Source organism: Canis lupus, chromosome 9, assembly GCF_048164855.1.
Source record: "Canis lupus baileyi chromosome 9, mCanLup2.hap1, whole genome shotgun sequence".
NCBI classification, from domain to species: Eukaryota; Metazoa; Chordata; class Mammalia; order Carnivora; family Canidae; genus Canis; species Canis lupus.
Window position 1 is genome coordinate 61,332,289 of NC_132846.1, and position 24,228 is coordinate 61,356,516.

Below are 24,228 nucleotides of genomic sequence, written 5' to 3' on the forward strand. Positions count from 1 at the left end.
ATGGCACATGCTCAATAAGTTTGCTGAGTAAATGAATTTAACTCAGTAAAAAATAACTCTATGCCAAGAGGCACTAAACTAGGCTCTTTCGTGACCAAAACGGTAATATAATCTCATTTTTTTTTGTGCAGAGAAAAAAATAAGACTTTAATTTTTAAAAATTTAGTGCAAAAAAAAGGTCTAGACCTATCCATTTACACTCAAAGATTAGAATCTTTTGTATGTAATGCATGAAGTATCAGTCTATTTCTTTTTAAAAATAGAAAAATTTATAGAAAGAAGGAATACAAGGGTCTTTGTGGTTTATCTGCAGAACTAAGCAACCCAGACAATTTTCTGACTGATCAATTTAGTACTTGTATGAAAAATGAAGATATTAAAAGCATAAATTATCCTTTCCAAGAAGAAAAGGACACCTGGAAAGTGGCTGAGCCACTGAGACCTACACCAAGATCCAGCAAACTCGATGACATCAATCATTTTTACCAAGTACACCAGAGTTACGAAGTTCTCACTGACCAAATCTATTGTGTAGTATTCACAGTGATCACTATTGGCAGATATGTTCTAAACAGACCTGCTATCCTATCATTTTGCTTATAGAGTTATGGCTTTTAAGTTTTCTAAAGAGCTAAAAGAAGACAGCAAGTGGTTTTAAAACAGTTGACAACTTAGATCAATAGCAAAGAAAGGAAAAAGGCAGAAAGATTTACCAGCATGGGCACTCAGCTTCTCTCTTCTTTCTGGCTCAAGCCAGGTGCCACAGATGTTGTGTCTCTGTCAGTTTACTTACTTCTTGGCTCCCCCTTATTTACCACTTCTTCCTCAAATTCTTCCTTTCTGCTTTATTTTTTTAAAGATTTTATTTATTTATTCATGAGAGACTCACAGAGAGAGGCAGAGACACAGACAGAGGGAGAAGCAGGCTCCTGCAGGGATGTGGGACTCTATCCTGGACCCCGAGATCACGACCTGAGGCAAAGGCAGGCACTCAACTGCTGAACCACCCAGGCATCCCCTTCCTTTCTGCTTTAAATGCCACATTAATCCTTTTTGCTGATCAGAAATTTCTGCTAAAGGACTAAGTCCAACTATTTCAATCACCATAACATAGTTCATTCTTAATTCTGCACTGTCTGTACCAACTAAGATAACCAAAGTGAGAGAAAGATACCTGGAAGCAAATAATATTGGAAAACTGGGTGTGTGTGTTTTATATACAAATGCATTTTGAATAATACACAAATATATTTTATTTTTTCCCATAGGATACTGAGTTAATTTGAATAATATAATTACTTAAAATTGTTTCTTTTTAAAATATAGAAACATACCTACTTGGCCAGTTGCCACTATGTTGATAAATTTGGGATGCTGATTTACAGTGAGGCACAGTATATCATCATTATGTTCCTGATAAAAACTCTGGGTCCCTATAAAAAAAAGAATTTGAGAATTAAATCTGAAAACTTTAAGGTGTAACAGTCAAATGCATTTATCCAGAACAATAAACTGCTGTTTAACGTACTTAGTACGTATTTTTTGAGCATCATCATCATCATAAAAATTACTCAAAAGTCTTTAAGTGGATAGAGTCCTGAAAAGCATAAACCATGTAACACAAGGCTAAAGGTATCAAGTGCCACAGAGAGTTAAAGATCCAAATGCTATGGGAATTCTTATCATGGGCATATGGAACTCTTGGACTGACATGACAGACTCTGTTAATGGGAAGGTGAGTGGGGAAGGACATTCCAGGAAGAAAAATACTTTAAGCAAAGGTCAAAGACAGGAAAGTATTAAGTATGCACATATATGGGCATTTAGCTGAAGAGTAAGGTCAAGAAGAAATGTGAGAAATATGGTTGGAAAGGCAAATTGGAACTAGAATGATAGAGGATTTTGAATGCCAGCCACTGAATTTCATATTTATTCTGTAGTCAGTGGGAAGGTACTCAAGAATTTTGATCAAAGAAGTCATGTGATTTATCTAGTAATACTGTTAGTGAAGAGACCTTAGACGTGATCATATAGGATGTATTGAAAGTATGTTTGTGTAAATACAATGGAGAAGTGGGAAATGAGGTCAGGATGGTAGGTTGTAGGTTGGGTCCAGATTACAGAGGGCCATCAACAGTAGGTCCTCCAAAAAGTGAAGCAGCACAAAACAAAACAAAACAATTTAACAATGACATTTACCAGATCTAATAGTTTAAAACCTCTCTTCAAAGTGAAATGTGCTTCATATTTCCCAGAGCTATGAGTTTAGTGAGAACAAACAAACAATTATATGTGCTGCTGGCTAAGTTTGAAGAAGAGCAAAACTTCCTAGACTGTGACATGGTACCCCAAACTGGAGAGGACCAATAATGACAAGTGGGAGGTGCCTAGCCTCCTTTCTGCCCCCCCCCGATATAAATAAATAAATAAATAAATAAATATCCCATCAGAAGATGATTAATTACAAATCAGAAAATTAAAAATAAAATTACAAGTATAAGCATGAAAGTGTATTTACATACTCCTTTCATGAAAGACATAGAGAGAGAAAGGCAGAGACGTAGGCAGAGGGAGAAGCAGGCTCCAGGCAGGGAACCTGATGTGGGACTCGATCCTGGGACCACAGATCATGCCCTGAACCAGAGGCAGGTGCTCAACCGCTGAGCCACCCAGGCGTCCCTACATATTCCTTTCTAAATAATCTTTTCTTATTCTTCTCTATTCTCTTTGAAGGAGATGTGAAACGTCAAAGAGGATTATCTAAGTTTTTCTTAAATGACTCAAATTATTAAATTGAAAATCACTACTGATTTCTGTGGGATCTTGGTGAATCCTTTTCTTTAGGAAACCAAAATAGGACTATCATGTTAATGATTAATATTGAGTAGGTATGAGGGATTAGGATTCACATAATCCATTTTCTTTACCTATTCAGAGTGAAGCTATCAGAGGAAAAAGCCAGAAATGTTTGGACTAAATACCTCTGTTTTTACTTCCAACTTTCAGACTTTATGAAGTTTATAATTACATATAAAAAAAACAATTCAAAATTAAATAGTGAATGTCACTAATAGGATTATCACATCATTGGTCATCAAATAATGCTAAGAGAACTTTATATGCTTTCCAACAATACAATCAGTTAAATAAACATCAAGAAGTATTTTCTCACTTTGAATCAAACAAAGCATCTCCACATAGAGCCACAGGGGAACAGCTTTCTTAATATCTTCCTCGGCTTTCTGAGGCCTCAGTAAGAACATTGCCCACTTCACCTCATTCCCCAGCAATCACTTACCCAACATGCTACTTTTAATCACTACCTAGAAGAGAGAACCACTACACCATCCATTTTCATGTTAACATTAGGGGAAAATAAAGTTACAAATGGTTTCATTATAAAACATGGTTTCAAGGTATAGTAAACCTTCACTCTAACAGAGACCTATGAGCACTTTGCATTATGAAATCTCCTGCTTTATTATGCTTTCTTAAGACTGTAAATCTGGTTACTTGAAATATTACTAAAAAATTCAACAGTATGAAATACCTTCTGGACTTATGCAATTTAATTATTTATAGCTTTCACAAAGAAATTTAAGATTATAAATAACAAAATTCTAAAGTAAAAAAAAGTGGCAGACGGAAAATCAGAATTTCCTACCTGTAGCAACATTGTGCAGAATTCCAACAGATGCAGTGTGATAAATTATATCATCACCATCATTTAGATAGTGAACATTATTCCTACAGTCTCTTCCTCGATAGCCAAAAACAAGCTCCAACACAAGATCCTATAAAAACAATAAAATCATTATACAACTCCTTATGCCTAAATGTTCACCATTACTTTTATATATAGTACTGGTATCTTCAGTCAAAATGGAGGATGCATTTTGATGTTTTACAAACTTCAAATACAAAATTAAGCTAGATCCACATCTCTGTAATGTGCACTGGAAATAGCAGCTGAAACACACACTCGATACTTTTCTACAGAGAGTTATAAAAAGGAAAAGAGAATCACAAAGCCATCTGATTTTAAGAATTTTAATTGGTAGGAGTTAATGCGTTAAACACTGAGATACTTCCCGTGTCCAAAAGAATAGTATTTTGATTTACATTGTTAGTAAAAATATGTAATCTGCATATATAACTCAATATATTATGTACAAGTGCTGTACTCCTGAGGAGCCAAACAGTATACCAGCGTTGGTGTAAAAAACTAAGTACACCGTCTCTGATAACTCATGCTAAAGTGCTAACAGATAATTCTGCTAGTAGAATAACTGAAAGTGTCCCTTTTCTTTGACCTTGTGAGGCTTCATTGGGGAATGAGTCCCACAATCACTGTCGCACAGATTTGTCGCCTTGTTTTTGACCTGATTTAGCGGTTTGCTTGCAGCTGCTGATACTGGAATTAAGTGCCTGGGAGAATTTCCTTCTGCTCAATTGTTGTGGAAAGTTTCTTTGTCGGGAAGTAGAGCCTTCATTGAACTCTACAATGAATATCACATGGGGTATAAACTTTGACTTATAAATTCAAACCTCTAAGTATAAGACACTGTCAAGGTACCTGTGCTTCTATAAGCCATAGATCATTCACATATATTTACATTCAGAAGTTCTCTGAAGTTCAATTCATGGAAAACTAAAAAAAAGACTAATAAAAAGCAAAAAGAAACAAAGGGTATCAATCCAAAACTCAGACTTGACAGTTAAGCAATCAATTTTTACAACCAAACAAAAAAGATTACTCAGGGGCACTTGGCTGGCTCAGTAAGTAGAGCATTTGACTCCACCTTGGGATTCGAGTCCCATGTGATGTGTACAGATTATTAAAAGATTATTCAGTATGCTTATTTTCATAAAAAACTAATGACAAGATTTGGCTGTCTTACTAGAATGGAATGGGATGAATCCTGAATACATTTTAAGGCACAAGTTAACACTGGGGAAAGGGGGGGGGGTTCTCCTTACCTCTATAGGTCTCTTTTTCTTGCCAACATTGTTTGTCTGGAGTTTTTCTGGCCTTGGTGGGGCCCTGCTCACGGGGGGCCTGAAACAGGAAAGTGGGAATGAGGAAAAGCATCCATTACTGGGCACCTTCACTGAGCCTCCCTCACCAAGGCCCACTGGATAGAGATGTCTGACACATCTGCAGGAAAATGAACCCAATCTGTGTTCCTCACTATGCCATGCCCTCTTTATCCTGATATCTCCCCAGCAGGAAGGTGGAAAGAAGATATTAGAACTTTTATTCATTTTATCTTCTTTGGTGTATGTTTCATAATGTAAATAACATATTAGCACAAGAGCAGATTATTTATAAATACACAAATGGTAGTTTAATACACTCAAAACCTTCTTAATGTGATATATTAGAAAAAGCCTAGATTGCTGCTCTAAAGTGTCTACCACAGTATCTTGCACATGGCAAGTATTCAATGTATTCTTCTTGAATTTTGAAAATATTTATTTGAACTTTCTATACTGTTGGCAACATAAGTTATATCTAAATTCAGATTTGTACTCATTACTTGTTCCTCTAGGCCCTATACTTTCCCTTCTGCCTGAAGTCTCTAGTGAAGTCAATGGCATCACCATTAGTTAGTCAAGCAAAACATTTTACAGTTACATAGTATAAACCATACAACACTCTGTAAAAGGTAGTTATTATATTACTTACTATTGCCTTCAACTCCTCTTATCTATTCTATTTACTAAACATTCATCAATTTCACTGAGAGAATAGCGCTCACATCTAGCCCCCTCTTTTTTGTTTCCACTGCTAGTTCAGGATCTATTTGTAATGTCCCATTAGGGGTATATAGTTTCTGTTTTAAATCATTTAAATGTGGAAGCTCTTAAAATGCTTAGGGATAAACTCAACCAAAAAGGTGAAGGACTCTGAAAACTATAAAACACTGATGAAAGAAACTGAAGATGACACAAACAAATGGAAAGATACTCTATACTCATGGATTGAAAGCATTAATATTGTTAAAATGTCCATGCTACCCAAAGCAATCTACAGACTGAATGCAGTTCTTATCAAGATACCAAGAACATTTTCCACAAAACTAGAATAATACTAAAATCTGTATGGAACCACAAAAGACCCCCCAAATAGCCAAGGCAATCTTGAGAAAGAAAAACAAAGCTCAGGGATCACAATTCCAGATTTCAATCTATATCACAAAGCTACAGTAATCAAAACAATAGGGTACTGGCACAAAAACAGACACACAGATCCATGGAGCAGGATAAAGAACACAGAAATAAACTTATGATTATATGGTCAATTAATTAATCTATGACAAAGGAGGCAAGAATATATAATGGGAAAAAGACCATTTTTCAATAAATGGTGCTGGCAAAAACTAGACAGTTACATGTAAAAGAACTGGCCCAATTTTTAACCAATTTCTTTGATATCAGCCATAGCAACATTTTTCTAGATATGTCTCTGTATCTAGCAAACAAAAGCAAAAATAAACTTTGGGACTACACCAAAATAAAAAGCTTTTGCACAGCAAAAAGAACCGTCTACAAAACAAAAAGGCAACTTAATGAACAGGAGAAGACATGTGAAAATGATATATCTGATAAGGGGTTAATATCTAAAATATATAAAGAGTTTATACAATTCAACACGCCCCCCCAAAAAACCCCCACAACAATTCGATTAAAAAATGGACAGAGGCTGAGTGAAGGAAGTCAATCGGAGAAGGACAAAGGGAATATAAAGGAAGGGAGAAGAAATGTGTGGGAAATATCAGAAAGGGAGACAGAACATAAAGACTCCTAACTCTGGGAAACGAACTAGGGGTGGTGGAAGGGGGGGGGGGAGTGGGGATTAAAGGGTGACGGGCACTGAGGGGGGGCACTTGACGGGATGAGCACTGGGTGTTATTCTGTATGTTGGTAAATTGAACACCAATAAAAAATTAATTTATTAAAAATAAAATAAAATAAAATCCCTAAAAAAAAATGGACAGAGGCCCTGAATAGACATTTTCTTGAAGAAGACATACAGATGGACAACAGACACATAAAAAGACGTTCAATATCACTAATCAGCAGGGAAATGCAAATCAAAACCCCAGTAAGATATCACCTTACACCTGTCAGAATGGCTAAAGTAAAAAAAGACAAGAAATCACAAGTGTTGGCAAGGATGTGGGAGAAAAAAGGAATTCTTGTACACTGTTGGTGGGAATGTAAATTAGTATAGCCACTGTGGAAAACAGTATGCAAGTTCCTCAAAAAATTAAAAACAGAAATACCATACAATTCAACAATTCCACTACTGGATATTTACACCTCCCTTCATTAGTATGAATACACTAAATCAAAAAGATATATGCACCCCTATGTTTATTGCAGCATTGTTTACAATAGCCAAGATATGGAAGCAACCTAAGTGTCTAGTGATCAATAAATAAGGGACACACACACACACACAACTATTACGCAGCTGTTAGAAAGGATGAGATCTCGCCATTTGTGACAACAACCTAGAGGGTATTATGCTAAGTGAAATAAAACAAATAGCATACGATTTCACTCATATGTGGAATATTAAAAAAACAAATGAATCAACAAACAAAAAGCAGAATCAGGCCTATAAATACAGAGAACAAACTGATGGTTACCAGAGGGGAGGAGTAGGGATGGGCAAAATAGGTGAAGGGTGGTGGGAAATACAGGCTTCAGTTATGGAATGAGTAAGTGACAGGAATAAAAGACACACTATAAGGAATATAGTGAATGATATTGTAACAGCATTGTATGGGGACAGAAGGTAGCGTTACTATACTTGTAGTGAGCAGAGCATAATGTATAAACTTGCCAAATCACTATGTTGCACGCCTGAAGCTAAAGTAACACTGTGTGCCAACTACACTCAAAAAAAAAAAAAAAATTAGAGGCTCTTTTCCTAAAACCATTTAATTAAAAAAACCCACCTTATTTGGTTTATCTCAGATAACCATTATTCAAATGTTTAATAATCTGAACACCGAATGTAAATCAATCAATCATGCTATCAACTCATTTCAAAGTTTAAGTTAATATTTAATTTGTAAAAAAAAAAAAAATTTTAATTTGTAACAACTAAAGCAGAAAATAAAATGATTTTGCTGTGGGAAAAATATCCAAGGTGTGATTAAGTGTATAAAATTAAAGAATGAAAAAATATTTGCATTTTCACAATGATTTCCAGGTTATACATCTATAACAGTGAATGAAGTGCTCATCTTGAATATGTAATATAAAAGAAGTACAGATATTCATACATGATATGAAGTAGTATGCAGAAGTAAATAACCACAGCTGGTGACATAAAAATGACATGCACTTACAAGAATATATAAAGAACTCCTCAAATTATTACAGAAGGTTTGGTTTCAAACCATTTTCATATGCTTTGAATGTCTGTAAGTAATAAATATAATTTGATTTATAATATGTAACATTTAAAAATGTTTCTCTTAGGGCCTATTTATTTAGAGAGGGAGAGAATCTCAAGCACACTGACCTTGGGGCTTGATCGCACAACCCCGAGATCGTGACCTGAGCCGAAATCAAGAGTCGGCCACTTAACTAACTAAGCCACCCAGGTGCCCTTCGTTAGGGTCATTTTAAAGAATGATAGCAGCCTTGGCTTTTCTTCTAAGTCAGTTTTGTTGATGAACTTTATTCAGTGTTATCATCTGACCACTTTAACTGTAACCCAAACAACAAACAGGTAATTTTTATCCATACTAGCCGGTTAAGTGTCTTTTAATTTTTTAAAGATAATTTATATAATAGACATTGTTTAAATAAAGTTATACTATAAAATTATGCAAGCTGAACAAATAAAGTTTTGATAAAGCAATTACTTATGTAGCAGAAATCCAATAATTAAGATGCCATTTGTTTCAGTGATATTGATTTCAATGGAGGAAAACATGGAAAACCGTGAACAGATGTAAAGAACACTAAGTAACATGGCTCATTAATGGTAAATATGAAAGATGACAAAAATACAAAATTAGGTCTTATAAAGTATAACAAAGAGAGAGGATTACCTGGAACCTCTTTTCAGCAGCAGATAAAAAAGGGAAAAGATTACAACACAGATCTGAATTTAAAACACTAGTAAAATATTTCTGTAATAAAATATTTTTACAAGTTTAACGCAGATAAACCATGCTACAAATATTAAAGGTCTATTGCTTTTATTTATGATTGCATAGAACCCCAAAGTTACTCCATTAATGGCAGGGAAATCAAAAGAAGGTGGAAAAGAAAAATGAGAATTGAACATTTTCTATATTGTAAACTTTAAAGCTTACCATTCGTATTTTTCTACAGTGCACTCTGAATTTCAAACAAAATACTGAAGCTTATCTTTGTTCTTAAGTGTAGTAATAAAATGTTATCAACTTAAAAGGCTGGAAGCACTGGAGATGCTATTAAGGAAACTGTCTAAAGAGGTGTTTCCTAGTCGGCCAGTCCAACCTAGCAGGCAAAGGGAGTTACTCACGATCATGCTGGATTTGGGTTTTGCTAGTAAGGAGGTAACTTAAAAAAAACCAAAACAAAACCCTTTAATAACATAACGACCAAAAGAGAATTGGAAGAGATCACCAAAGTCATCTCATCCACCCCCTGCTGAAACCAGGAATCATCTTTATACGTCTAGAACATCCCTTTGTACCACCTACAACAAATGGTCATCTAAGCTTTACATGAAAACTGCTTATGAAAGAGAAGTCCCTTCTCCATAAAGTCACTCATACCCAAGACAGCACATATATCTCCACTTAGCTTTGTTTTCAAACAAGTAACTCCCATTGTAAATTGTCAGAGTCCCTTTAAAACGTATAGGTCAGTCCAAAATAAGCTACCTCAGATCTGAGGCTAGATTTGAATATTTTATTTGTTAAAATATTTTATTTGTTAAGTCTAAGATATGTGGGCCTTTTTAAAAGTCACATCACACTCTGGACTCCTATCTTCGTACACATCACCCCTGTTTAAAACAAATAATGAATTTCTGCTCTGTACCAAATAAATTAAGGAGTACCTTATATCTGAGTTTCTGTATAATCTGGCTGCATATCTATTTTTTTCATCCTTATCTCCCAGCATTTTCCTAATGGTATCTTTTTTTTTTTTTTTACTTCTACAGTAGACTGGCTTTTTCCACACTGTCCTATTTCAGAAAGTGCCTGAAGCCAATTTTATCTCACTAAAGCTAGTTGTAAAAGTGTCCCAGAGAGTCCTTTCTAGCACATAGTATTTTATTAAACATGCAAATATAATCATTGCCCTATGTTAATGTTTTTAAATGAATGTATAAATGTACATTAAATGAAGCTAGCAGGTTTATAAACTGCATAATTTCACTGATAAATATGTTAACTATTTTAATAAGCCTCCGAAAATTAAGGAAAAACTAAAACTATCTGGAGTTTGTGAAAAGTCATTTATAAAACCAAATGATCATAATGAAGAGCCTTAGCAGCAAACACATACTGCACATGTAAATGCAACTTTTCTGTAGGACTTATTTTATTTCTAATTCTTTCTTGACAAATATAGTTCCATGTTTCATAGGGAAAAAAATCAGTATTGTAAAATACAATAAAGATCAAAACAGAACAAAGAATAATGGAATAAAATATTTTATTTAATGAAACTTACCTTACTACCCCCTGCCTTCGAAAGGAACAAGAGGAAAAAAAGAAACACTGATGATGAATAATTCATGAGAACTTATGAATTAAATGCAGAAGTAACAGAAGAAAGGAAAGATCAACAAAATTCCAAGGAAATATAAAGATGACTAAGTTTTATGCTATACTGTTCTGTATAATTTTATTAAAAATACTGTATGTTTGATTGACAACTACTTTAAATATATAAGATTTGCTACAAAAAGAAAAACATAAAATTATTAAAGTCATTTAGGAAAAAAGGCCCCACAGAAGTATCAACCAAGTAGAGTAGTTACCAACATCATTCAAAACCTTTTAAGTGGATGTTTGACAAACATTTGTTTTCACTGTTTATGTTTCATATTTGATAGCAATAATATATTTTATTTAAAATACAAAAACATTTATATAGACCATAATATCTCCTCACAAATATATGCAAAGTTGGTAAAAAGACGTATCTTCATTTTTTTCTCCTTTAATTCTCTCATTTTATGAAAATGAAGACTCCTAACTATGAATCATTTCGGACTCTAGCCTCAGCATTTTCAAAAGAACTCAGCAGAGTTGAAATTGTAGAATACACTGAGAATGTAAAATAATTTCAAAAATAATTTTGAAAATGTTAGCTACAAAAAATACAAGCTAACAGCAAAGATTATGACAGCATCAAGCATTTTTCATAAATAGCAAAATACTTCCATCTGTCAGAATTTGGGTCACTTCATTAATAAGGAAGCAATTTTAAGTGTTTTACCATGAATGACGGCCTATAGATTAAAATTTGGTCACATTTTCTGATATGCCTAATTTATCTCATAAATGAGAATATTTTTCTAAAAAATTGATATAATAAATGAAACAGATTTATGGGAACGTCTAAAGCTCCTTCCTCCCTATAGTACACTTTTTATTTTTCATTACCTGTGAGATATAACTGAAGTAATTTTAAGCACCATACTGCAATATTCTCATTAGAAACATCCACATTTGCAAAGTTATATGTAGTCCTCTGATTTATAAATATATAGGTATTGTTCACCACTTTGTGGATATTTAACTTCAGAAATTGTCTATTTCCCTCAGGTGACTATTTCATTCCCAGGGAGGGGTGGTAAAGATTAACTACCTAAGTTTTTTATATATATTATATATCATTTTATAAAATACTCCGTAAGTTAGTGACAATAAGGCTCATTTGACCTCTAAGGAAATGGAGGCTTAGAGGGAAAGAATAGCTTTTCAAGGTGACACAAGAGGAAAATGATAAAAATTTGTATTTCAATCCATTTGTCTGACTCCCAAAACCACATCCTTTGCACTGTAAGATACTGCCTCCCACCAGATCACTTCAATGTTGAATCTTGATATTTAGATAATGGTTTGGTCAGCTTTCTTAAAATACCTAATTTAATACTTTGCCTCTTTATGCGTGATGACAAAATGGATAATCACCCTCTACTCCCTATCTGTAAGGTGATGCCAAAGCTATTATCATATGAGTACTCATCTGCCAATGGGCACCTGGAAGAGGAGCTATGGAGGCGTCATGACTCAGCACTCCACCTAGAACTTCCGTGGGAACCTGTGTGGCTAGTCAGTTCAGAGACTTTTTAGATCCCTCTTCTGCATCAGGAACATGCACCTCACCCTTCCAACTTCATTCTTTTCCCTGAATGTTAAGCCCATAGGGCAAACTCAAACCCCTCTGCCAGTGTGCTTTCTTAGACTGCCATCTGTAGTTGAGCCCCGCCCCCCGCCCGAGCCTTCAGCACCACCCTCTCTGACTAGATATGCACTCAAACTTCCCACAAACTCTGTTCAAGATGAGTGAACTCCCTTTCATTTTTAACTTTTCCCTCAAATATTCTTACCAGCTTCTCATAAACAAGTTTTCCTCAACACAGCTTCGGAGGTGCCTGCTGTTCTCACCTCCCACTCCTTGGTTCCTCACTGCGGTTTCTAGATAATTTTTCCTTTATTGTTCCTTACAAACTTTTCACTTCTGAAGTCCATGTCATTCACTGATCCATATACCTCTTTATTGTCTTCCATTTTCCCTAATGATTTTAAAACTATCATGTTCACAATTTCTCTCTTGATCTGTCATCTAACTCAGAGACTATTAAAAAGTTCTCTCTCCTTATAAAATTTATGTGGGCATAGCCTTTATTTTTGATGTGCTGCTTCCAGACAAAGAGCAGGGATTCCCATTCTCTAATGGGAGGCTATACTTCAATTTGCCTTTTGGAAAAATTTTTAAATAATGATTTTCTATCATTGATTAAAGGCACATGGATAAAAATGCCTTTTCAAAATTTAATACTATCTCTGCTCATGTGCTTCCTAAAACATACTTGGTATTGGATTCAAATTTCATTATCTCCTACAATTCTCTCACATTTATTTATAAAAGTTAGCAAATAATATTCCTTGAATCACAGATACTTTGTATATTCCCTAAACTACTTGCAAGAGACAGTGTCATACCAAAAAGTATTTAAGGATGAACACATTTTCTAAGAGGTGCTGAAAGCTAGAAAATGCAAGAGTACCACTGCTACTTAGGTTTTACAAAAATACATTCAGTTAAACAATAAATTCGACTTTAATACCAGTATATTTTTCTTTATCTAGTTTTAAACTTGACTATTACCTCTCATCAACTGAGGGTTCTTTCCCTTGCAAATGAGGCTTGACTCCAAACATTGGGCGAATATTTGTTGATAAGGCTCTAATGGTGTAACTGATTTCATTCTCTCTTGTAACATCACTGTCATAGCCTGCCATCAAAACATAAGAATTATTCTCTGAGTTACAACTGAGGAGCTCTGTTACAATCCTATAAATTAGACACAGGATGTTCAACAATATGAAGTAAGTAAATTGTGTTATAGCCAAATTAGGAAATAATATACAGCCAGTAAAAATGATGTAGAATATTTAATGATCTGTAAAAATGTTTTCAAAATATTATCAAAAAATATCAGTCTACAGAATATAAATTCAATATATTTTTGTTAAAAATGATTATATATATTAAAAAAAAGAAAAAAATGATTATATAAAAATAATTTATATAAATGCACAAACCCCCATGGAAATATCTCAATATGTTAACAGAAGTTACCTCTGAGTGTTCAAATGATAAGTTCTGTGTTTATTTTTATTGCAAACTGTATTTTCTAATTTTTCTATAATGAGCTGGTATTATTTGTATATTAGGAAAAGATAAAAAGCATTTTAAAACATGAGGTTCAATACCTAAAATTTATTTTAATAGTACTTAAAGCAAGATTATCCTACATTTATAGATGAAGAATACTTAAGCATCAATACATGCCAGCTCATTATTTTTGATTCGTAAAATCAATTTTGGTGTTAAACAGACCACAAAAACTAAAATCACAATTATTCAAACATACTTATTACTTGTGTAATAATTTAAACTACCATTGTAGTTTAAATTAGTTGAGCTAAATTGTTTCTGTGTTTTAATTAAAATACTTTAAAGTGACATACCCCCATCTTCTTCTGAATCTGTATCAGATTCTTCACTATCACAAGGTCTTTTTTCTCGATAGCCCTCCATTTCATTTGTCCAAACCATTAAAGACATATCTGCACCTCCTAAGGTAACCAACATGCTGTCATCATAAGTCCAGCGAACATTTGTGACATGGGTACTATGGGCCACATACCTCTTAAACTTTCCAAATTTTCCCTAAAGATTAAAAAGAAAAATTCAGAGTCTTTCTGAGAAATGTTACTACTTAAAAATGGTCAGTTATAATTTTGAATTTCTTTCTTAATATATGATTAGAGATTAATCATTACAAAGGCGTCTTGCAAAAAAAAGAAAAGAAAAGAAAACACTGAAAGTCACTAGAATGAAAAATGATGATTCCTAAACCTGGTGACAACAGGAGAAAACTAGTAGTTTCACATATTTCTAGTACCCTGGGCACATTTTTAAACATTTTTTAATTTTTAATTTTTAAAGATTTTATTTATTTATTCATAGAGACAGAGAGAGAGAGAGAGAGAGGCAGAGACACAGGCAGAGGAGAAGCAAGCATCATACAGAGAGCCTGATGTGGGACTTGACTCAGGGTCTCCAGGATCATGCCCTGGGCTGCAGGCAGTGCTAAACCGCTGCGCCACCAGGGCTGCCCCACACTTTTTAAAAAAATGAACTTGGTATTGTGCATTAAAAGCATAAAAATGTCTGGCCTTTGACTTATCAGTCCCCCTTTTAGGGATCTATGCTAAGAAAATGCTATGTATGCAAAAAACATCCACCACAATATTTACAGCAGTGAAAAAATGTAAATACCTTAAATAGTCAGTCAAGTAATAGTTAACTATAGTGTACGTATATGGAAAAGTACACATCTGTTCAAAATAATGGCTATGCAGACATTATTGTTGGGTACAGATGCAATAATAACTAACAAAGTCAGGATATAAATGTTTATGTACATGGCCATATTAACAGAAATTAATCATCAACCCTTTTGGAATATACTCATGTAAATATATTGCATCTTAATTAACTAGTGTTTGTGTTTATAAATAGTACATATAAAATATTTTTCTTTTAAATATCAAGAAAAATCCAAGTTATAGACACTGGCAACTTTAAATCCAGAACACTAGCATAATACTATCAATTACATAAGTAAATTTCAGATCAATGTATTAGAAGCAGGTTTTATTATTAGTTTTTAAAAGATTTTATTTAAGAGAGGGGGTAAGAGAGCATGAGCTGGGGGAGAGGCAGATGGAGAGGGAGAGGTAGAGAGAGAGGGAGACTCCCTGTTGAGCAGGGAGCCTGACACAGGGATCGATCCCAGGACTCCAGGATCATGACCTGAGCAGATGCTTAACCAATTGAGCTGCCCAGGTGCCCCTATAAGCAGGTTTTAAATGGACATTTTTCAAAGGTATTAAAATAAATGTCTTTAAATATAGTGATAGCTAAAACAGTGAATTCTTTGGAAAATACTGTTAATAAAGGTCAGCTGAAATAGAAGGGAGGGATCTTTCGTCCAAACACTGCAAGAAGGTAGCTTCCCAAAGATTTTGTGGTTCTTGCTACAGTGAAGCCAAGCAGGAATCTGTAGATGACTGTCCTAGAACCTATTCTTAGGGCACCTATACCATCTAGAAAGCCTGGAAGTGAAGTTTCTGATCAATAAATGCCTTATTGGAACACATTCTTTATCAATTAAAGTTCTGTCACTTAAGTGTATCTAAAATACAGATGTGTGGGATATTTCTTCAGGTGCCTGGGTTCTCTATGAGAATTTTTAAACTTGTGTTTTCATTTCAATGCTGATCTAAAAATATAAATACAAGCAGCTATTTAAGATCAATATCATAATATGATTTCAGTGCCCTATTTCAAATTTATGTTTATGCTCGTGATGTTGCCAGATTATAATATACAGTTGACCCCTGAACAACATGGGTTTGAACTGCAAAAGTCCACTTATATATAAGCAGATATTTTTTGGTAAACACAATACAGCACTGTAAATGTATTTTCTCTTCCTTATTTTTATATTTTGATTATTCTTGAAATAACTTTTCTCTAGCTTATTGTAAGAATACAGTATGTAATATATACAACATACAAAATATATGTTGACTGTTTATGTTACCGGTAAGGCTCCTGTTCAACAGTAGTCTATTAGTAAAGTTGTTGGGGAGTCAAAAGTTATAAGTGAATTTCAGAGGTCAGCACCCCTACCCCCACATTGTTCAAAGGTCAATTATATATCTGAATCAGTGACAACTAAGAAATAAATGCATCTGGACTTGATATATGAATTTTATTTTTGTGCTAAATGGAAGCCTGTTTCCCAGTAGCTTGAAAAGAGGAAAGCAATTAAGAGAATTCAATTTCCACACTGCACACCACAGCATGGGTATGTAGCACTCCAAAGAGTCTGTGCAGTCTAGTTTTAGCAAAATATCACTCATTACATTGAATCAATGCTATTTTGATTTTATAGGTATTGCATTTATAGTATTTTGTATCTAATGGTTAAAAGACTTTAAACTTTAAAGCTATAAATATAAAGAGTTTGTGTTTACTGTTGATTGTATATACTTAATCAAAAGAATACCAAAATTATTTAAGTTAATATTAGGGATAAAAGAAATGTTTCCTCTAAAAGAGATATTTATATTACTCAATACTGAGAAACACTGTGCAGTAGACTTAAGGCACAGGATCATAAATTATAAGACTACTTCTAAATAAAAGCAATAATGTCAATAAATGTCAAATAAATGTCAATAAATGTCAAATGTCAACATAATTCTAAACCTTTCATAATACTTATGTATATTCATATTACCCAACAAAATACTATGAAAGGGCATTACCTTAACCATTTTTATAATTATGATCATTAGGGGAGTTAAAGAAAAACACATACTTTAGCAGGATATCTAAATAACTTCACAAATCCCAAATCATCCCCAGTAGCTAGGACCATTTTGTCACTGGTGAGGCAAGAGGCAGTTATGTCTGTGACTTCTCCAACTACTGGCCAAATTCCTTCACAGCATAAACCAAGCACACTTGTCCATGATGCCCAACAAATTTTTTCTACCTAAAAAGGAAAAAAAAGGCTGTAAGTTCGTGATATCTAAACTTTAAATATTGACAACAAAAATCTGAATATTTTTCTTTATAGTTATATATGGCACAAGTAAAACTAAAGCTTTAATAAAAACAGTGAAATTATTAGTTTTGGTTTTATAGCTTCCTAAGTCTGCTAATTCCTGTAGAAAAATATAACATCATTCAAGATGTTATATATCCACTGTGTGTTCTAGATGCTGAGAATTCAGTGATAATAAATAAGACCATTTCTGCTCTTAGAATAATCAAGAAATCTATATTTCATGTCTAAATTTCTAATACTTTAGAGGCATGTTTTCTAATTAATCATTATCGCAAATTAAGAACCTTTACTTAGAGTCTCTCTCCTTATTAAGCCACTTTCATATTAAATTTGTTTAGCCTCTCTTCCTTGGCCATGTCAAAAAATTTTGCTAATACTGTCACTCACAAAATCAAACACATTTTTTCTTTTTTCTTTTCTTTAAACGGGTATTTGCCAACAAGCATCTAGGCATATGGGTTACAAAAGATTTGATAGTCATGCAGTGTTCTTATCTAAGATAGTATGTCTTCTATTTGCCTCATGTCCTTTGAGGAAAGTAATTGGAGCATAGCTAGACATAAAAGTGACTTATTCCTTTTTTTTTTCCCTTTTTATAGAGAGAGTGTGCACATGAGTGCCAGTGAGGGCGGGGGTGGGGAGGAGAGAGAGAATCTCAAGCAGGCTCCACACTGGGCCTGACAGAGGGCTTGATCTCACAACCCTGAGATCATGACCTGAGCTGAAATCAAAAGCCAGGCAGGCCACTTAACCAACTAAGTCACCCAGACGCCCCTGTTTTATTCCTTTTCTTAATACAACACCTTCTCCTTTACTCATCTAATAGGCTAGCAAAATAAACTAATAGTTTTGATTTGAATAATCTGAGAACAGGCTTCATTATGTAAATGATGGAAGGTGGGCATCACTGTTCTAACCACTTTGTCAGATCAACAATAATGCAAGCACTATTATCTTCCTACCTCCACACTGGGGATGGTTTGTTTTTTCCCTCTGGGAGCTTCAAAGAATAACTGTTCCTTAGCACCAGTGTTGACCTGTAAAAGCTTTCCTTAAAAAAAAAATTAAAAAATATATACATGTATAAAATATAAATATATCTATATATTTAGTAGGATGTTTAACTTTTTAAAATATTTTCTTTCATGGTTTATACATTTATACATTTGTTTCATAATCATAAAATTGTTTCATATTATGTACAATTACATAGTCAACCCTATTTAAAAGCATTCAATGAACATTACATTAGTATTTTTTACCACCTTTCTCCCATTAAATTCCTTTTCTTTTAAATTCCAGTGTAGAAAACATAGTGTTATATTAGTTTCAAGTGTGCAATATAGCAATTCAACAATTCTATAATACATTATATCATGTAAGTGTACCCTTCATCCGCTTCTATTTCACCCATATTCCCACCTCCCTCTTTAAAGTTTTACTTTATTTATTCTTTTTAAGTAAACTCTACATCCAACATAGAGCTCAAACTTACAACCCTGAGATCAAGAGTCACATGCTCCACCAACTAAGTCAGCCAGGTACCCTGATATTTTATTATTTTGGTGTAATTGTAAATGGGATTGTTTTCTTAATTTCTCTTTCTGCTGCCTTTTTAGTGTATAGAAATGCAATGGATTTCTGCATATTGATTTTATATCCTATTACCATACTGAATATGTTTATGAGTTCTAGTAGTTTTTTTGTGGAGTTTTTAGGATTTTCCATATACGGTATTCATGTCATCTGCAAAGAGTAAAGTTTTACTTCTTCTTTACCAATTTGGATTCTTTCTTTTTCTTATTTCAGTGCTGTGGCTAGGGACTTCCATAATACTATGTTTAATAAAAGTGGTAAGAGTGGACATCTTTGTCTTGTTCCTGACATCATATGGAAAGTTCCCAGTTTTGTTTTGTTTTTTAAAATATTTCAGTTATTCACGAGAGACACAGGGAGAGGGAGAAGCAGGCTCCATGTAGGGAGCCCGATGCAGGACTTGATCCCAGGACCCCAGGATCACACCCTGGGCCAAAGGCAGGTGCTCAATCGCTGAGCCACCCAGGGATCCCCCAGCTCCCAGTTTTTCACCATAAACTAATGATACGATGTAAGCGAGGTTTTTTTTTTTTTTTTTAATATATGGTCTTTATTATGTTGAGGTATGTTCCCTCTAAACTACCTTGTGAAGGTTTCATCATGAATAGATACTGTACTTTGTCAAATACTTTTTCTCTATTTACTGAAATGATCATAAGCTTTTTATCCCTTCTCTTATTGATGTGACGTATCATGTTGATTGATTGTGAATATTGAACCCTGCCTGCATCCCAGGAATAAATTCTGTATGATCGTGAGAGTGATTTTATTATATTGTTGGGTTTTGTTTGCTGATATTTTGTTGAGGATTACCGCGCATCTAATGTTCATCAGAAATACTAGCCTGGGATCCCTGGGTGGCGCAGCGGTTTGGCTCCTGCCTTTGGCCCAGGGCGTGATCCTGGAGACCCGGGATCGAATCCCACATCGGGCTCCCAGTGCATGGAGCCTGCTTCTCCCTCTGCCTGTGTCTCTGCCTCTCTCTCTCTCTCTGTGTGACTATCATAAATAATAAAATAAAAAAAAAATGTAGTATAAAAGAAAAAGAAATACTAGCCTGTAATTTTCTTTTCCTGTGGTGTCTTTATCTGGTTTTGGTATTAATGTAATGCTGGCCTCAAAGAATGAATTTGGAAGCTTTCTTTCCTCTTCTATTTTTTGGAAAATTTTGAGAAGAACAAGCACTAACTCTTTTTTAGTGTGCAGAATTGCCCTGTGAAGTTACTGGTCCTGGGCTTTTGTTTGTTGGGAGTTTGGGGATTACTGATTCAGTATCATCGCTGCGACCAGTCTGTTCAAATTTTCTTTTCCTGTTTCAGTTTTGATAGGTTATATGTTTCCAGAAGTTTATCCTCTTCTCCTATGCTGTCATATTGTTTGGTATATTCTTTTTCTTTTCTTTTGTTTTAAGATTTTATTTATTCATGAGAGAGACAGAGAGAGAGGCAGAGACACAGGCAGAGGAAGAAGCAGGCTCCATGCAGGGAGCCCAATGCAGGACTCGATCCGGGGACTCCAGGATCATGTCCTGAGCCACCCGGGCATCCCTGGCATATTATTTTTCATACTATTCTCTTACAATTCTTTGTATTCCTATGATGTCGGGTTATTATTTCCCATATTTCATTTCTGATTTTGAGTCCTTTTTTATATATTTTTTTCTTTTTTAGATGAACTTGGCTAGAAGTTTAACAATTTTGTTGATCTTTTCAAAGAACCAGCTTCCTGGTTTCATGGACCTGATCTATTGTTTTAGTTTCTCTTTTATTTCTGTTCAAATCTTTATTATTTCATTTCTTCTGCTAGATTTGGGTTTTGTTCTTTTTCTATCTTCTTGAGGTGTAGGGTTAGGTTGAAATTTTTTTTGCTTCTTAAAGTAGACCTATTTTGCTATGAACTTCCCTCTTAGAACTGCTTTTGCTACATACCAAAGATTTTGGATTATTGTGTTTTCATTTTCATTGTCTCCATGATTTTTAATTTCTTCTTTGAATTCTTGGTTGACACCATCATTATTTAATAGCATGTTATTTAACCTCTATGTATTCATGTTCTTTCTAGTTTTTTTTTTTTTTCTTGTGGTTGATTTCTCGTTTCATAGCATCATGGTCAGAAAAGGTGCATGATAGGAATTCAAGCTTTCTGAATTGTTGAGACCTGTTTTGTTTCCTAATATGTTATACATTCTGGAGAACGTTCAATATGCACTTGAAAAGAATGCGTATTCTGCTGTTTTAGGACAGAATGTTCTAAATATGTCTGTTAAATCCCTCTGGTCCAGTGTCATTCAAAGCCACTGTTTCCTTGTTGATTTTGTTTGGACCTATCCATTGATATAAGTGAGGTGCTAAAGTCCCCAACTATTATTGTATTACTATCAATTACCTCTTTTATGTTTGTTATTAATTGCTTTATGTATTTAAGTACTCCCATGTTAGGTGCAGAAATGTTTACAACTGTTATATCCTCTTGTTGAATTGTTCCCTTTATTAATATATACTGTCCTTCTTTATTTCTTGTTACAGATTTTGTTTTAAAGTCTGTTTTATCCAATAGAAGTATTGGCTATCCTGGCTTATTTTTCACTTCCATCTGGATAAGAAATGGTTTTCCATTCCTTTACTTTCAATCTGCATGTGTCTTTAGGTCTGAAATGAGTCTCTTATAGGCAGCATATAGATGGGTCTTGCTTTTTTATCCATTCTCTCACCCTAGTCTTTTGACTGGAGTGTTGTTCGTCCATTTACATCCAAAGTAATTATTGGTAGGTAGGTAACTTATTGCCATTTTGGTACTTGTTTATGGTTGATTTTATAGTTCTTCTCTATTCATTTCTTCCCTCATTCTTTTCTCTCCTGGTTTGCTGGCTTTCTTTAGTGATATACTTTGTATATCTATTACTGGATTTTGATTTGTTATCATTAGGTTTGTATATAACATCTTATGCCTATAGCAGTCTATCTTAGGTTGATGGTTGCTTAGGTTTGAACCCATTCTTTTTTTTTTTTTTTAATTTATGATAGTCACAGAGAGAGAGAGAGAGGCAGAGACACAGGCAGAGGGAGAAGCAGGCTCCATGCACTGGGAGCCTGATGTGGGATTCGATCCCGGGTCTCCAGGATCGCGCCCTGGGCCAAAGGCAGGCGCCAAACCGCTGCGCCACCCAGGGATCCCCTTGAACCCATTCTTTACTCTTCTCTCCCCTCCCTATTTTAAGTATATGGTGTTGCATTTCCTTTTCTTTTGTAAATCTCTTGATTGATTTTTTATAGATATCTTAGTATTACTGCTTACTTTTCTTTTTTTTCAAATTCTTTTTTAAAGAAAGATTTTATTTACTCATGAGACACACACACACACACACACACACACACACACACACACACACACACATACACAGAGGCAGAGACATAGGAGAGAGAGAAGTAGGCTCCATGCAGGGAGCCCGATGTGGGACTCAATCCTGGGACTACAGGATCACACCCTGGGCCAAAGGCAGGTGCTCAACCACTGAGCCACCCAGGCATCCCTCCTTACTTTTACTTATGGTCTTTTCTTTCCACTCAGAGTCACCTTTAATATTTCTTGTAGGGCTGGTTTAGTGGTCATGAATTCTTTTAACTTTTATTTGTCTGGGGAACTCTATCTCTCCTTCTATTCTGGGAGCTGATAGAGTATACTTGGCTGCAGGTTTTTCTCTTTCAGCATTCTGAATATATCATGCCATTTCCTTCTGGCCTGCAAAACATCTGCTGAAAAATCAGCTAAAGCCCTATGGGGTTTCTTATGTAACTATCTTCTTTTCTCTTGCTGCTCTTAAAATTTTCTCTTTATCACTCCTTTTTGCCATTTTAATTACTGTGTGTCTTCATGTAAACCTCCTTCGTTGGTTTTGTTGTGGGCTCTCTGCACCTCCTGGATCTAGATTTCTGTTTCCCAGATTTGGGAAGTTTGCAGCTATTATTTCTTCAAATAAATTTTATGCCTCCTGTTTTCTTCTCCTTCTGAGATTCCTATAATGTGAATGTTATTACTCCTGATGGTATCACTGAGTTACCTAAGTCTGTTTTTTTTTAATTTTTAAAAAGATTTTATTTATTTATTCATGAGAGACACACACAGAGAGAGAAAGAGAGAGAGAGAGAGAGGGAGAACAGGCTCCATGCAGGGAGCCCGACGTGGGACTCGATCCCGGGTCTCCAGGATCACACCCTGGGCTGAAGGTGGCGCTACACTGTTGAGTCACTGGGCTGCCCCCTCAGTCTGTTTTCATTTATTATTTCTATTTTTTTCTCTCTCTTGTTCAGCTTGATTGCTTTCCATTATTATGTTTGTTTCCATTATATTATGTCCTCCAGGTTGTAGAGTCATGCTTCTGCTTACTCTTGTGTACTATTTATTCCATCTAGTATATGTTAAATTTCATTTATTGAGTTCTTCATTTCTGATTGACTCTTTCTTATGCTTTCTTCTCTTTATTAAGGGTCTTATTGAGGTCATCTACTCTTTGCTCAAGTCCATTATGTATCTTTATGGTCATTACTTTAAATCCTTGATCAGGCATGTTTTTTTAATCTCAAATTTTGTTTAGCTCTCTTGCTGTGATTTTGTCTTCTTTCATTTGGGACATATTCCTGTCTCATCACGCTGTCTAATTCTCTGTGTCTATTTCTCTCTGTTAGGAAAGTCAGCTATATCTCCTGCTCTTGAAAGTAGTGGCCTTATGAAAAAGAGGTCCTGTGGTGCCCTGTAGCACCATGTCCCCTGTTTACTGGAACCCAGCGCTTCAGAAGTGTCTCCTATATGTGTTGTGTGTGCCCTACTGCTGTTGCTGAGTAGCTTTTGCCTTCAGTCCAGTCATCTGCAATGGCTCTCTGCTGCTGTGGGCAGGGTTTTTCCCTTTGTTGTTAATGGGACAGTCTGGGGCCACCTTGGGCTTGAGTCAGACCAGGTGTTTGCCAGAGATGTAGTAGGACCAAACTGCAGGGCACTTTCCCTGTGTTGTCCCCTGAGAAGCTTTCATAGGTGGGTGGGACTTGCAGTCAGATGAGATGTCTGCCCCCAACTCACTGTTGGCACTGTAGTTAGACTAATGTCTATGGTTATGTTTGTCTCTTCCCAGAGTAGGAGTCACTTCGGAGTAGTGCTGGTTCCTGTCAGGGCTGCTTGCATTCTGCCAGAATTATGGCAATGCTTTGGATGGGTTCCAGCCAAGGTTA

General features: G+C 34.9%; 1 protein-coding gene across 13 annotated transcripts in view; it reads right to left on the bottom strand.

The window, feature by feature from the left end:
* The window catches only part of EML5 (EMAP like 5), a 182,900-nt gene that overhangs the window by 24,587 nt on the left and 134,085 nt on the right, over positions 1 to 24,228 (bottom strand). For 11 of the 13 annotated variants that reach the window (XR_012037050.1, XR_012037051.1, XR_012037052.1 and 8 more), the window contains 8 exons: positions 18,376 to 18,464; positions 17,162 to 17,338; positions 14,235 to 14,436; positions 13,369 to 13,495; positions 10,699 to 10,713; positions 4,981 to 5,059; positions 3,665 to 3,794; positions 1,335 to 1,433 (listed from right to left, as the gene is read on the bottom strand). Coding sequence is in view for 10 of the 13 variants with exons in the window: in XM_072839627.1 (XP_072695728.1) it covers positions 1,335 to 1,433; positions 3,665 to 3,794; positions 4,981 to 5,059; positions 10,699 to 10,713; positions 13,369 to 13,495; positions 14,235 to 14,436; positions 17,162 to 17,338; positions 18,376 to 18,464 (918 nt within the window). In the remaining 3 variants the exon portion in view is untranslated. The remainder of the gene's footprint in view (positions 1 to 1,334; positions 1,434 to 3,664; positions 3,795 to 4,980; positions 5,060 to 10,698; positions 10,714 to 13,368; positions 13,496 to 14,234; positions 14,437 to 17,161; positions 17,339 to 18,375; positions 18,465 to 24,228) is intronic. The other 2 variants (XM_072839626.1, XM_072839625.1) reach the window with 1 other exon arrangement.